Source organism: Larimichthys crocea, chromosome III, assembly GCF_000972845.2.
Source record: "Larimichthys crocea isolate SSNF chromosome III, L_crocea_2.0, whole genome shotgun sequence".
NCBI classification, from domain to species: Eukaryota; Metazoa; Chordata; class Actinopteri; family Sciaenidae; genus Larimichthys; species Larimichthys crocea.
Window position 1 is genome coordinate 30,704,516 of NC_040013.1, and position 12,250 is coordinate 30,716,765.

At 39.3% G+C, this 12,250-nt stretch overlaps 1 protein-coding gene and 1 long non-coding RNA gene across 2 annotated transcripts; one reads left to right on the top strand and one right to left on the bottom strand.

The window, feature by feature from the left end:
- Positions 1-3,713: 3,713 nt before the first annotated feature.
- LOC104930861 (leukocyte surface antigen CD53) lies at positions 3,714-8,677 on the bottom strand. The gene is made up of 8 exons (XM_010745748.3): positions 8,563-8,677; positions 7,876-7,965; positions 6,562-6,750; positions 6,165-6,239; positions 5,821-5,931; positions 5,333-5,440; positions 5,146-5,229; positions 3,714-4,842 (listed from the first exon to the last, which is right to left on the bottom strand). Exons 2-8 carry the CDS (start codon positions 7,936-7,938, stop codon positions 4,774-4,776), a joined length of 699 nt encoding a protein of 232 aa, XP_010744050.1. The 5' UTR covers positions 7,939-7,965; positions 8,563-8,677; the 3' UTR covers positions 3,714-4,773.
- Positions 6,693-8,746, top strand: LOC113744501 (uncharacterized). Its single transcript, XR_003461598.1, has 3 exons — positions 6,693-6,804; positions 8,106-8,225; positions 8,639-8,746. It is a non-coding gene; the product is annotated as an uncharacterized LOC113744501 (long non-coding RNA).
- Positions 8,747-12,250: the final 3,504 nt, after the last annotated feature.

Here is a 12,250-nt window from a genome sequence, read left to right on the forward strand (position 1 = left end):
ATGTTACACTAATGAAAGCATATTTATCAATATTATATTCAATTTTCATTCATTTCATATTCTGTAAATAGAGCCACTGGCCCTTTAAAACCCTGAAAGAAATGTCCTAAAGATGGCTCACAGACAACATCCTATAGTGCAGCACTTGTTGATACTCTGTGTCAGCTTTCTATACTTTATTTACTGTGTATTATAGTGTGGGATTATTATTGTTGATGTATTAACACAAGCAGCAGCTTCCCAACACTCAGGCTGTGGACCAGTTACAGACCTCAGCACAAGAAAAAAAACGTAATTTAGCATTAACACAGTTATAGTCGTAGGTTAATTATGTAACTAGAACATTTCTAAAGAAATTTTGAGTGTGCCTGACTCTGGCCCCGTCGCTAATGGTAATTGCTAGTGCATCAGCGTTAACATGTTAATGCTGAAATGTTAATGTTAATTTGCATTAGCCACTAAGAATCAAATACGTGCTAATGTTAAAAATGCTAATGCTGCTCGTGTCTAAATAAACATGTTAAAAATGACTATTTGAGGTGTGCAAACTCAAAAAGTCTCAAAATTTCTGCGGGAATTTTCTAGAATTTTCTGAGCAGTGTCAGTAATGATGTATAGGGACGACGGGGCCAGAGTCAGGCACACTCAAAAAAATGTCTTTAGAAAGTTTCTAGTATTCTGTAAACTACTCAACAGTGTCAATGATGTATGGGGGAGAGTCACGGGCCAGAGTCATGCACATTCAAAATGTTCTAGTTTTAATAATAATTTTTGACAATAAAAATGTGAAAAATGACCAAAACTCTGCGGTCAGTGTCCAGAGAAGGAAGAAAAAAAATGACCAAAACTCTGCGGTCAGTGTCCAGAGAAGGAAGAAAAGAGAAGAAGAGGAGGAAAAAAACACGACAAAGACGGAGGTACAGTGAAGATAATGTCATTAAAAATGATTTGTTATTGCAGAACAATAATAACTGTTAGTCTAACACAGTTTACTAATCAATAAATAGCTGTTAGCTTGTTTTAATATCAGTTAAGTGTGATGGAGGGGCCTGATGGCTGTTATGTAGAATAATAATGTCGGTAACTACTCCCACCTTACATTTATCGGGGGGATTTATAAAGATTAGATCTGTTCAGCAGGTGTTATGTACATTTGATTTGCTGAATATTAATGTATGCAAATGAGAGTTCCAGTTCCAGTTCTCTTCAGAATAAAAATGGTTCTGTGTTCTGAAGATATTTGCATATAAGAGAGAGAAAGAGAGATCAGCACTCATTACCAGATGACTTTTGCAGAGGAAGGACTGCCCTGGAGCTGGTTTAACAAGTCGTTTCTTCAGTCTACTTTTTCTGAACGGCATCGTCTTGGAGAAGGAGCACGCGTGTTTTTCCTGCATCGGTCTTTCAAGCTAAGTAACTTTCACGGATTACATTTTAAATAAGAAGGTTGAGGTTGAGGTTCTGTTGAGGTTGCTACTGCAAAATGATGTTTTTAAACTTTGCCTCACTCACTCCACATGTGCAAAATGTACTGTATTCAACATCTTTATGTACAAGACAGGTGCTTTCATGTGAGGTGAAAGCTTTGCAGTCATTGCTCCGTGTTTTCTCAGTTCTTTCAAAGAAATAGTGACAAGGAAAGATTATTTCATGTTAACTTGCTGAATATGACTGAAGCTTAGCACTTACTCTGTACTGTATCATGTTGGAGGAGGAGTACACATGCTCTCTTAGCTAAATAACTTTAGCAGGTTACAATAAGCAGGAGATAGATCTTTTGAGTTGCAACTGCAAGGTGCACAACCCAGGTAATGAGGAGGAAGAAAAGGACCTGAAGAGACAATGAAGATGGTCCTGTCTATTGTCCAGAACTACAAAGAGAAGGCAGGAGTGGGCTAGGCTGAAGGAAGAACGGCAAAGAACGTGGAATGAAGAGAACATGATGAAGATGAAGAATTACCGGTCTGTTGTACAGGAGTGGACCAGCAGAAAGTAGTAATTCTTCCTGCTACTTTCTACTGGTCCACCCCTGTATGATAGACTGGTAAGGGAAGGTGGATGATCAGGAGGAGAAACAGTCTGCTGTCCAGGCATAAAACAAGAGACAAGTGGAGAGAGGAAAAAGGCAGAAGAGAGACGTAAGGGGCAAACGAGTCAGAAAGCCAGCAGAGGGAGGAGAAGAATGAACGAGAGAAACAGAAGACTTGAAAGAAAGAGGGGAAAGGGGAGAGGAAGGACAGAGCAAACCAGGAAAAAGAAGCTCCAAATGTCGGCTGGCTTTCAAAGCTCAACACATGGTGGAGCAGGAGTTTCTGTAAGTGAAGCCATTCAGCGAGGACGAGGTCAGAGGTACAGAGGTAGGCTGCAACTTATCTAATGTCCTCGTGTAAAATGACCGAACTGATGAAAAACAAAATTGACTGATATGCCTCGTGTTACTGTACAGTGACGGAGTTGTCGCACACTGTGCCTGCTCACAGTGTCGACAAGGTCAAGTAATCGTGACTGTCCCTGCCTTAGGTTGTCCCAAAGTTTTCAGGGCGATCTTACCCGTCATTGGGGAATCAGCCTTCCATACTTGACCTTTTAATTTTAGAGTCATATCACTGTTTTGTTTTGTTTTTTTCAGTTAACATCTATTTGTTTCTCTGTCTTTGTATCTCCCGTCACATCATGTGCTGTGTTACTGCACGGTAACGGAGTTCTCTGTTTTCTTTTACATGATTTAAGTCAGTTTACATCATGTTTACTCACAGGAGTAGTGGGATAGTGCTACAAAGGTTGACTTACATTGCTTATAATATATTCATTCAACATCTAGATTAAGGCTGAAGGCTTGTTGCACACTGTGCCTGCTCAGAGTGTGCAACAGGGTCAGGTAATCGTGGCTGTCCCTGTCTTAGGTTGTCCCAAAGTTTTCAGGGGGATCTTACCTGTCATTGGTGAAGCAGCCTTACTTGACCCTTTTCTGATGAGGCATATCACTCTTTTTTGTTTTTCATCAGTTCGGTCATTTTACACGAGGTTGGCAAAGGTTAGGTTAGCCTTGTATTTACTAAGTCAGGGTTTGGTTAAGTTAATGCAAAAACTGTTTGACTATCCAGTCGTTCAGTTAATTGGTGGTGGCATAAATATTCTGCTCTAATTTACATCTTACATGCAGTCTCAGTTATGAAGAAGAGATACTTAACTTAATCCCTCAACGGGAAATTATTTTTTCATTCTGTTTCATTATCATTTATTGTAATTGTACAATATGTCTGTGTTGATTTGTCCTGTACATGTGACATCCATTGCACGTCTGTCCATCCTGGGAGAGGGATCCCTCCTCTGTGGCTCTTCCTGAGGTTTCTTCCACCTTTTTTCCCTGTTAAAGGTTTTTTGTGGGCAAGTTTTTCCTCACTCGAACCGAGGGTCTAAGGACAGAGGGTGTCACTCCCTGTACAGATTGTAAAGCCCTCTGAGGCAAATGTACTTTGTGACTTTGGGCTATACAAATAAAATTTGATTTGATTTAATTTTACTACTGAGTATACTGTTTCTGTATAGTACATATGTGTACTGCTGAGTATACTGTCTGTGTGTGTTTCCAATCATGCGTACTGCTGAGTATACTGTCTGTGTATGCTATATGTCTACTGTTGAGTATACTGTCTCTGTGTGGTACATATGTGTACTGCTGAGTATACTGTGTGCATTAATTATGTATAGTGCTGAGTATACTCTTTGTGTGTGTACTAACCATGTGTGTTGCTGAGTATACTGTCTGTGTAGTACACATGTGTACTGTTGAGTATACTGTCTATCTGTTCATTAATTATGTGTAATGCTGACTATGCTGTCTTTTTATGCACCAAAATATGTAATAGTAAAATCAAAATTATAAACTTTTTAAAGAGTTGCCTAGTGCACACACCCCTTACCCGAGACTGGATTCAAACGTCCAGTAAATGCGGAAAAAAAAGAAAAAGAAAAGAGGCCGTAGTGAAAGATCACTGTAGATGCTCAAGACTATTTTCATAACTATGACATTATCACATTCTGACATTCCATCAATATGGCATTGCCATTATCTCCAGTAAAAAATACTGACATGGCATTGGTACAATGATCTTCCTTTCCTGTCCAATCCTCTACCACAAATTGTAAACTGATCTATACATGAAAAACATGTAATAATAAAAAAATTGAACTATTTTTAAACTTGAACTTAAACCAAATGTTCAGCACACTGACAATATCAGCAGACATTACAGTGACTTGTGGTTCAAGCTTAGACTTGAATCTGTCTCAGAGAGACCATAGGCTGAATACACAGAAAAAAACATCACACAAATGCAACATGTGGATTTAATGCTGGTTTATTAACAGACTTAATAATATAATTTACAGTCCAGTTGCTCAAAACTAGAAATTCTAAATAATAAAGATTGTAACAAAGAAAGACATTGATTAAAAACTCAAAAATGAATAAAGGGTTTTAATAACAAAATAATCCTATGAAATAATCCTATGATTTATTTATAAGTAAGATTTGTCTAATTCCATTTTGCCTGTTCTTGTTCTTGTCTAAGTTCTTTAAGAGAAATGTTCCAGGAAAGATTTTCTATCTCCTCATTTGTCTACTAATTAAATGTCTCCTATATCTTTTCCATGTCACATTCAATGGCACCTGATATGACATAATCATCATTGGCATTCAGATTGATAAAAGAGAGCAGATTAATAAAAGGTTGATACAGAGAAAAGCAACTTGTTGCCAGTGTCCCTTTTTCATTGGTAACCAAGACCATGTCGACTGAAGTGGCAAAAGAGAGGGATGCTGATAGACAGACAAATAAACTGTAAACAAAGAAGACAAGAAAAAGTCACGTCAAACAAACATAAGATATAAGTGATAAATAGTATACTTTACATTGTCCTGGCTTTAAACTACAGCAAAATAAAAATGATAACTGCAATTTTTAAAGGGCGACTGAGCATTTTAACCTTTTTTAGCTTATTATTTAGCTTAGTGACTCTCACAGCTCTGAACATCATTTCACCAAAAAAGGATTTCCTGCCTGGCACAAAACAGCAGACAGTTAAAGTTAATGTGAACATGGTTGAAGTATGTTTGGTGTTTGCACCCTGAATGTACTGTACCTGTATGATAAACATTGTGACAACACCTGCACCTGTGCTAAGATAATTCCTGGCAAACCAGTCCCTCAGTTTGTGGAGACAACCCTGAAAGGCAAAATATGTTAATTTACTAGAATAGAGACAGATACCACAGAGTATTGTGTATCTTTTAAGGACCACATGTTTATACAGTGATAACATGAGTAACCTCTTGCCAGCTGGTGAAGGGGACAGTGTTACAGGGGTCCTTGGTACAACAAGAGATTGGAACAGTGCCCTTCCAGTCTTCCACACCATGAACTCCACAGCACTTGAACTATATAAAAAGAAAAAAATCTACATCAATGGCATGAACATCCATTTTATCTGAGCAGTAGGAAATTAATGAATACTACTTTAATCTACATGAGTGCATGTAAAATATCAGCTGTTAAACATATTCAAGAAGAATATGAATCTAAAGAACACAGTAAGCTGTGCCTTTGTCATGCCACAACTGCAAGCCAGAGGTGCAGGCAATGTAACCGGGATCAAAAGCTTTAATGGACGTAACGGCATAAGGAAAGAGATCAATGAGAATGATGGAGGAATGGATGTTTGGCTAAGTTGAGTAGTATTGCACTCTGAGGCTGGGGGCGCTAAATACAAAAAAACTGTTGTAGAGTAGTATATAATGTAGAGTAGTGGATCATTTACCAGATGCTGGACAGCATCAAAGTCATCTCTAATGGTCTTGTTGCCTTCTAGACTGGAGTGTCTGTAGATCTCCAAGCTCCGCATCAGGTCTTTCTCAAAGTATGAGTCAATCTGCATAAGAGACATGTGAGGTACATCATCTGCAATTCACTGCTTCCTACTGAACATGTAAGACATTGACCTCAGTCGACAGTAAGCACTACATCAGCTGCTGATATCATGAACCTCATTACAGTTTGACATAAAAAAGGTAGGTGCCATATCAATTAAATCAAATCAACACAAATAACCTTCTATAATAACCTTCTAAAATGGTTGCATAGGACACATATAAACTCTCCCACCTCTCTGCTGTAGACCAGGAACACACAGGCCATGGCCAGCTCCACCAGCATCAGGATGAATAACAGAATGAAAAACTGGAAATCAGGAAAATTGGATTTATATAATTTAGTTTCCTGTTCATACTTGACTGAGGTGATGCTAAAAAAATACATACCCACAACTTTTGCCATTGGAAAACAAAACCAAGCGAGTCAAGTCAGTTAAGCCATACCATGCAGTAGAAATAGGGATATAGTGTTTCAATTTTATTTCCACTAAACATGAATTTTGATTTCTTAAAAATAATCTGGAAGCTCAATAAAAGCATAGTTAAAAACAAAATAACATTCAAATGCAGTGAGCTACACAGACTAATGTGTAAATTATGCCATATTTAATATCATGTTTTATACTCACAGTGATGAGCATGCAGCGGTTCTCCCTCATGCCGCCCAACACTCCCAAGTAACACACACAGGTAACAATCGTACCTGTGACCACCAGAGTGTTGGCAGGGTAGATGGGCCAGAAGGTGGTGATGAGGGAGGTGAACTTAGAGTGGATCATCTGGAACTCCCCGAACGCCACAACAAACGCACCGCATAGCTCCAACACACAGAGGAGAGACAAAGACACCTCATAATATGTGGTATTATGTAGGTATGTGAGTTTAAGTTTGATTGTACATGTATGGTATGAATTAGAATTTTTAAAGGCTGTAAGACACTTTACACTGAGAGCAGGGATTCTTTTAAGTTAGGAGCAGGAAAACTCTTCTGTAGCAAGTCATTCAACTTTATAGAAGCGACATACAAAATCGCTGCAGTAATCTGTAACATAATATAATCACTACAGTCCAGGGGTCTTCAACCTTTTTCAGCCCAAGGACCCCTTGGACGAGAGACACACAGAACAGAAACAGGGACCCCCACATGTCATTAATTCTAATAACTTTTATATTTACTTTATTCAACTTTTATTTCACCTTATTAACCTATTTATATACTGGGTTGTTAGCCTATATGTGTTTTTGATTGATAAAAAGTTCATGTATAATTAGTGTTGGTTATTAATGTCCACTGATTCGAGTGCAAATGCCTCCGCTCTTTGTAGTTTCTCAGTCATCTACCTATGCGGACCACCTAGGGGGTTGTGGATCCCTGTTTGAAGACCTCTGCTGCCAGTCATATGATGGATAAACAAACCAACATTAATATCATAAATAACACTAAGACTGGTCCAGACCAACCCATTGTCTTGTCTGTTACCCATGGGTACTAGGTAAAGATCACAAAGTTTTGGGTTGCTGCTATATTAATTTAGTCAGCTTTGATCTAGTGATTTTTAGTGTGTTTATTAGATGAATGGTAAATGGTAAATAAATTCTGTAAAGAAACCCAGTTGAATATATACTGCGCAAGGCACCAGAGACTTAACTAACTTTTAACTTTTGGCTAAGCTACCTTTTGGTTAAGCCCTCCACTAACTTGAATGGTTGATGAATGATGATAGATCAATCGTACAGCTCTTCTAGGCATCTCTAATGTAGGTTGTGATGCTCTTCCCGTGATTGGGTGTGAACCAGGGTGCATCACATGATGGACTCAGAGGTAATTACACAGTTACAAAGCATGGCACACTTCCTGGAGGCTTGGGTGTTTTTCTCATTCACCTAATATTTGCCTTGGCAGTGTGTGGAGGCTGCAGTGTATCATGTCTTTAATAACCTACCCAACACAGAAAGTTGAGATTTGTCACCACAGTCTTCAAGCAGTTTACACAGGAGCGATTCATCCTTCCTGACTGTTTTCCTCTTTAGATCTGCAGGAGAAGACAAGTTCCTTCACTAAAACACTGCTTACAGGCACATTTAGAATTCATCAAGTGAAGATCTGAAAGTTTTCCTTTAACACACGTGGAACAAAACAAGTGAACCTGCTGCTGCTTTTCTGTGTTTACAGGACACCACTGTTTGATATGACAACACTGAGCCATGAGGCACAATGGACACCAGTAACCTATTCAGGATCCAGTTAATCATTATTACCTGCTCTTATCTACAGATCAACCATTTGTTGCAAGTTGGTACCTTATGTTTTAGAATGTATTATGTTAAAGTGGCTTTTACTCAAAACAAACTGAATGACCTCACTGTCAACCTGCACATTATTCATGTATTCTTGAATATTTCTTTACATGACATGTAATTATTATTATTTTAAATAAATGCTGGTTAATGCCTTTTATAACAACAGCAGAATCACACATGATATGTCACTTTTAACTTATTTTATCACTTAACTTTGTTTTCTCGATTGTCCTTCACAAATAAAGACACAAACATTTATAAAGTCATCGTCTAATTAACAAGATTGACTCATCAATCGTAATAAATGTGATTAAGTAAATCCAGCTTACCTTAACAACACTGTATCTGATATTCCAATGACAGATGTGGTGAACTGTATTTTGGTGTTGTTCCCAACATTCCCAGTGTTAACTGATGATAGACTGGGAGGAGGAGGAAAGAGAACTGAGGACTCTTTCTGCCAACTGGCAGGAAGAACCTACATGAGCAACACTAAAGAGGAGGGGCGTCCACACTGAACGCTTACAGTAAAGAAGAGCTTCAATAGAAAATTTCAGCAAACAAATTAGCTGATTTGTCACCAGTGTGTCTGCATTCCTGACTTACTGTATTGTTGATGCACAACACAACGCAGCCATTTTTGGGGATTACACTGAATGATGAACTGCTGTGTATGTGCCAAACTGACTTTTATAAAAAATATATTGTTTTGGTACTTGATTGGCTGAGCCGAGTTTGACGTCATTGTAAATGAACTCTATAAACACCTGTGAACACGTTACATCAGTATTATTGGGGAAAACAAACTGTATTGGTGTTCTGGAGAGCTATGGGGATGAACCGCCTTGGCTCCATGATGCCACAAATTTGTAAAGAAGCTGGTACAGAGACAGGCTGTGGCGCAGGTCGTCCACCAATCAGATGAGGAGGTTCGATCTCCGGCTCCTGCAGTCTTTGTCCTTGAGCAAGATACTGAACCCTGAAGCTCCTAAAACTGATGAACAGTTGGCACCTTGCATGGCAGCCGATATGAATGTGTATGAATGTGTGTGAATGTAGTGTGAAAGCGCTTTGAGTGGTTGCAAGACTAGAAAGACATAGCGCCTTTAAGTACAGTCCATCCATTCATTCATTCAGTCCACACTGCCTATAGAGACAAAGTGATAGAGCACAAATGTGAATCAATGTACAACAACAGCTGAAGCTGAAGTGATATCCTTGCTTCTGGCACATCAGATTTAAAACAGTTCATCCTGATCTCCATCCTGTGGTTTTTGAGTTTCAGGTGAACTGAAATCACCCAATCAATAAAGAAGAAGGAAAGAACACACACATCATCATCAACAATCTTTGCTGTTTGTTTGGGTAGTATGCTGGCTGTTATTTTATTATTTATCCTTATTATTATGATTTACAGTTGTCCCTCACTATAACGTGGTTCACCTTTCGCGGCCTCGCTGTTTCGCAGATTTTTCTAGTGTAATTTTGCATGCTTTTTTTTTTTTTTACAGCGTACTGTACAGTATGAACGCGCATTGTGTTCGGCGTCCTGATTAGCTAAGGGATTAGTGTTTAAATAAGAGAGAAATTTGAGAAAATGTCAATGCCTGTCTGAGAAAAGTGTATAAAAGTGTGTGGTTTAGGGTTTTACGGTCTTAAAACATGTAGAATAATTGTAAAAAATGAAGCTGATTGCTTCGCGGATTTCGTCTATTTCGGGTTATTTTTATAACGTATCCCCCGCGATAAACGAGGGACCACTGTATACATATAACTGTATGCTCATATATGTATATCACTTGCCCTGGTTGACTGGAAAAACTAGTGTGTCTGCTGTTACTGTAACAGACAGCGAAAACAAATAGATGTTAACTGAAAAAAAAAAAAACAAAACAGTGATATGACTAAAATTAAAAGGTCACAGTATGGAAGGCTGCTTCACCAATGACGGGTAAGATCCCCCTGAAAACTTTGGGACAACCTAAGGCAGGGACAGTCACGATTACTTGACCTTGTCGACACTGTGAGCAGGCACAGTGTGCGACAACTCCGTCACCGTGCAGTAACACAGCACATGATGTGACGGGAGATACAAAGACAGAAACAAATAGATGTTAACTGAAAAAAACAAAACAAACAGTGATATGACTCTAAATTAAAGGTCAAGTATGGAAGGCTGATTCACCAATGACGGGTAGATCCCCCTGAAAACTTTGGGACAACCTAAGGCAGGGACAGTCCCGATTACTTGACCTTGTCGACACTGTGAGCAGGCACAGTGTGCGACAACTCTGTCACTGTATAGTAACACAGCACAATGTGCACAACTCTGTCACCGTGCAGTAACACGCACAGATGTGACGAGGATACAAAGACAGAAAACAAATAATGTTAACTGAAAAAAAACAAAACAAAACAGTGATATGACTAAAATTAAAAGGTCAAGTATGGGAGCTGTTCACCATGACGGGTAGATCCCCCTGAAAACTTTGGGACAACCTAAGGGCAGGGACAGTCACGATTACTTGACCTTGTCGACACTGTGAGCAGGCACAGTGTGCGCATGCACTGTCAGTACACAGCATGTACAACTCGTCACCGTGCAGTAACACAGCACATGAGTGACGGGAGAGCAAAGACAGAAAACAAATAGATGTTAACTGAAAAAAAAAAAAAAAAACAGTGATATGACTAAAATTAAAAGGTCAAGTATGGAAGGCTGATTCACCATGACGGGTAAGATCCCCTGAAAAACTTGGGACAACCTAAGCAGGGACAGTCACGATTACTTGACCTTGTCGACACTGTGAGCAGGCACAGTGTGCGACACTCTGTCACCGTGCAGTAACACAGCACATGATGTGACGGGAGATACAAAGACAGAACAAACAATAGATGTTAACTGAAAAAAACAAAACAAAACAGTGATATGACTAAAATTAAAAGGTCAAGTATGGAAGGCTGATTCACCAATGACGGGTAAGATCCCCCTGAAAACTTTGGGACAACCTAAGGCAGGGACAGTCACGATTACTTGACCTTGTCGACACTGTGAGCAGGCACAGTGTGCGACAACTCCGTCACTGTGCAGTAACACAGCACATGATGTGACGGGAGATACAAAGACAGAGAAACAAATAGATGTTAACTGAAAAAAACAAAAACAAAACAGTGATATGACTAAAATTAAAAGGTCAAGTATGGAAGGCTGATTCACCAATGACGGGTAAGATCCCCCTGAAAACTTTGGGACAACCTAAGGCAGGGACAGTCACGATTACTTGACCTTGTCGACACTGTGAGCAGGCACAGTGTGCGACAACTCTGTCACCGTGCAGTAACACAGCACATGATGTGACGGGAGATACAAAGACAGAAACAAATAGATGTTAACTGAAAAAAACAAAACAAAACAGTGATATGACTAAAATTAAAAGGTCAAGTATGGAAGGCTGATTCACCAATGACGGGTAAGATCCCCCTGAAACTTGGGACAACCTAAGGCAGGGACATCACGATTACTTGACCTTGTCGACACTGTGAGCAGGCACAGTGTGCGACAACTCTGTCACTGTGCAGTAACACAGCACAGAATGTGCGGAGAATACAGAAGACAGAAAACATAGATGTTTTACTGAAAAAAAACAAAACAAAACAGTGATATGACTAAAATTAAAAGGTCAAGTATGGAAGTGGATTCACCAATGACGGGAAGACCCCCTGAAAACTTTGGGACACCTAAGGCAGGGACAGTCACGATTACTTGCCGTTGTCGACACTGTGAGCAGGCACAGTGTGCGACAACTCCGTCAGGCAGACGCACATTCACAACTCTGTCCCGTGCATTAACACAGCACATGATGTGACGGAGAATACAAGACAGAGAAAACAATAGATGTTAACGAAAAAAAAAAAAAAAACGTGATATGACTAAAATTAAAGGTCAAGTATGGAAGGCTGATTCACCAATGACGGGTAGATCCCCTAAAAACTTTGGGACAACCTAAGGCAGGACGT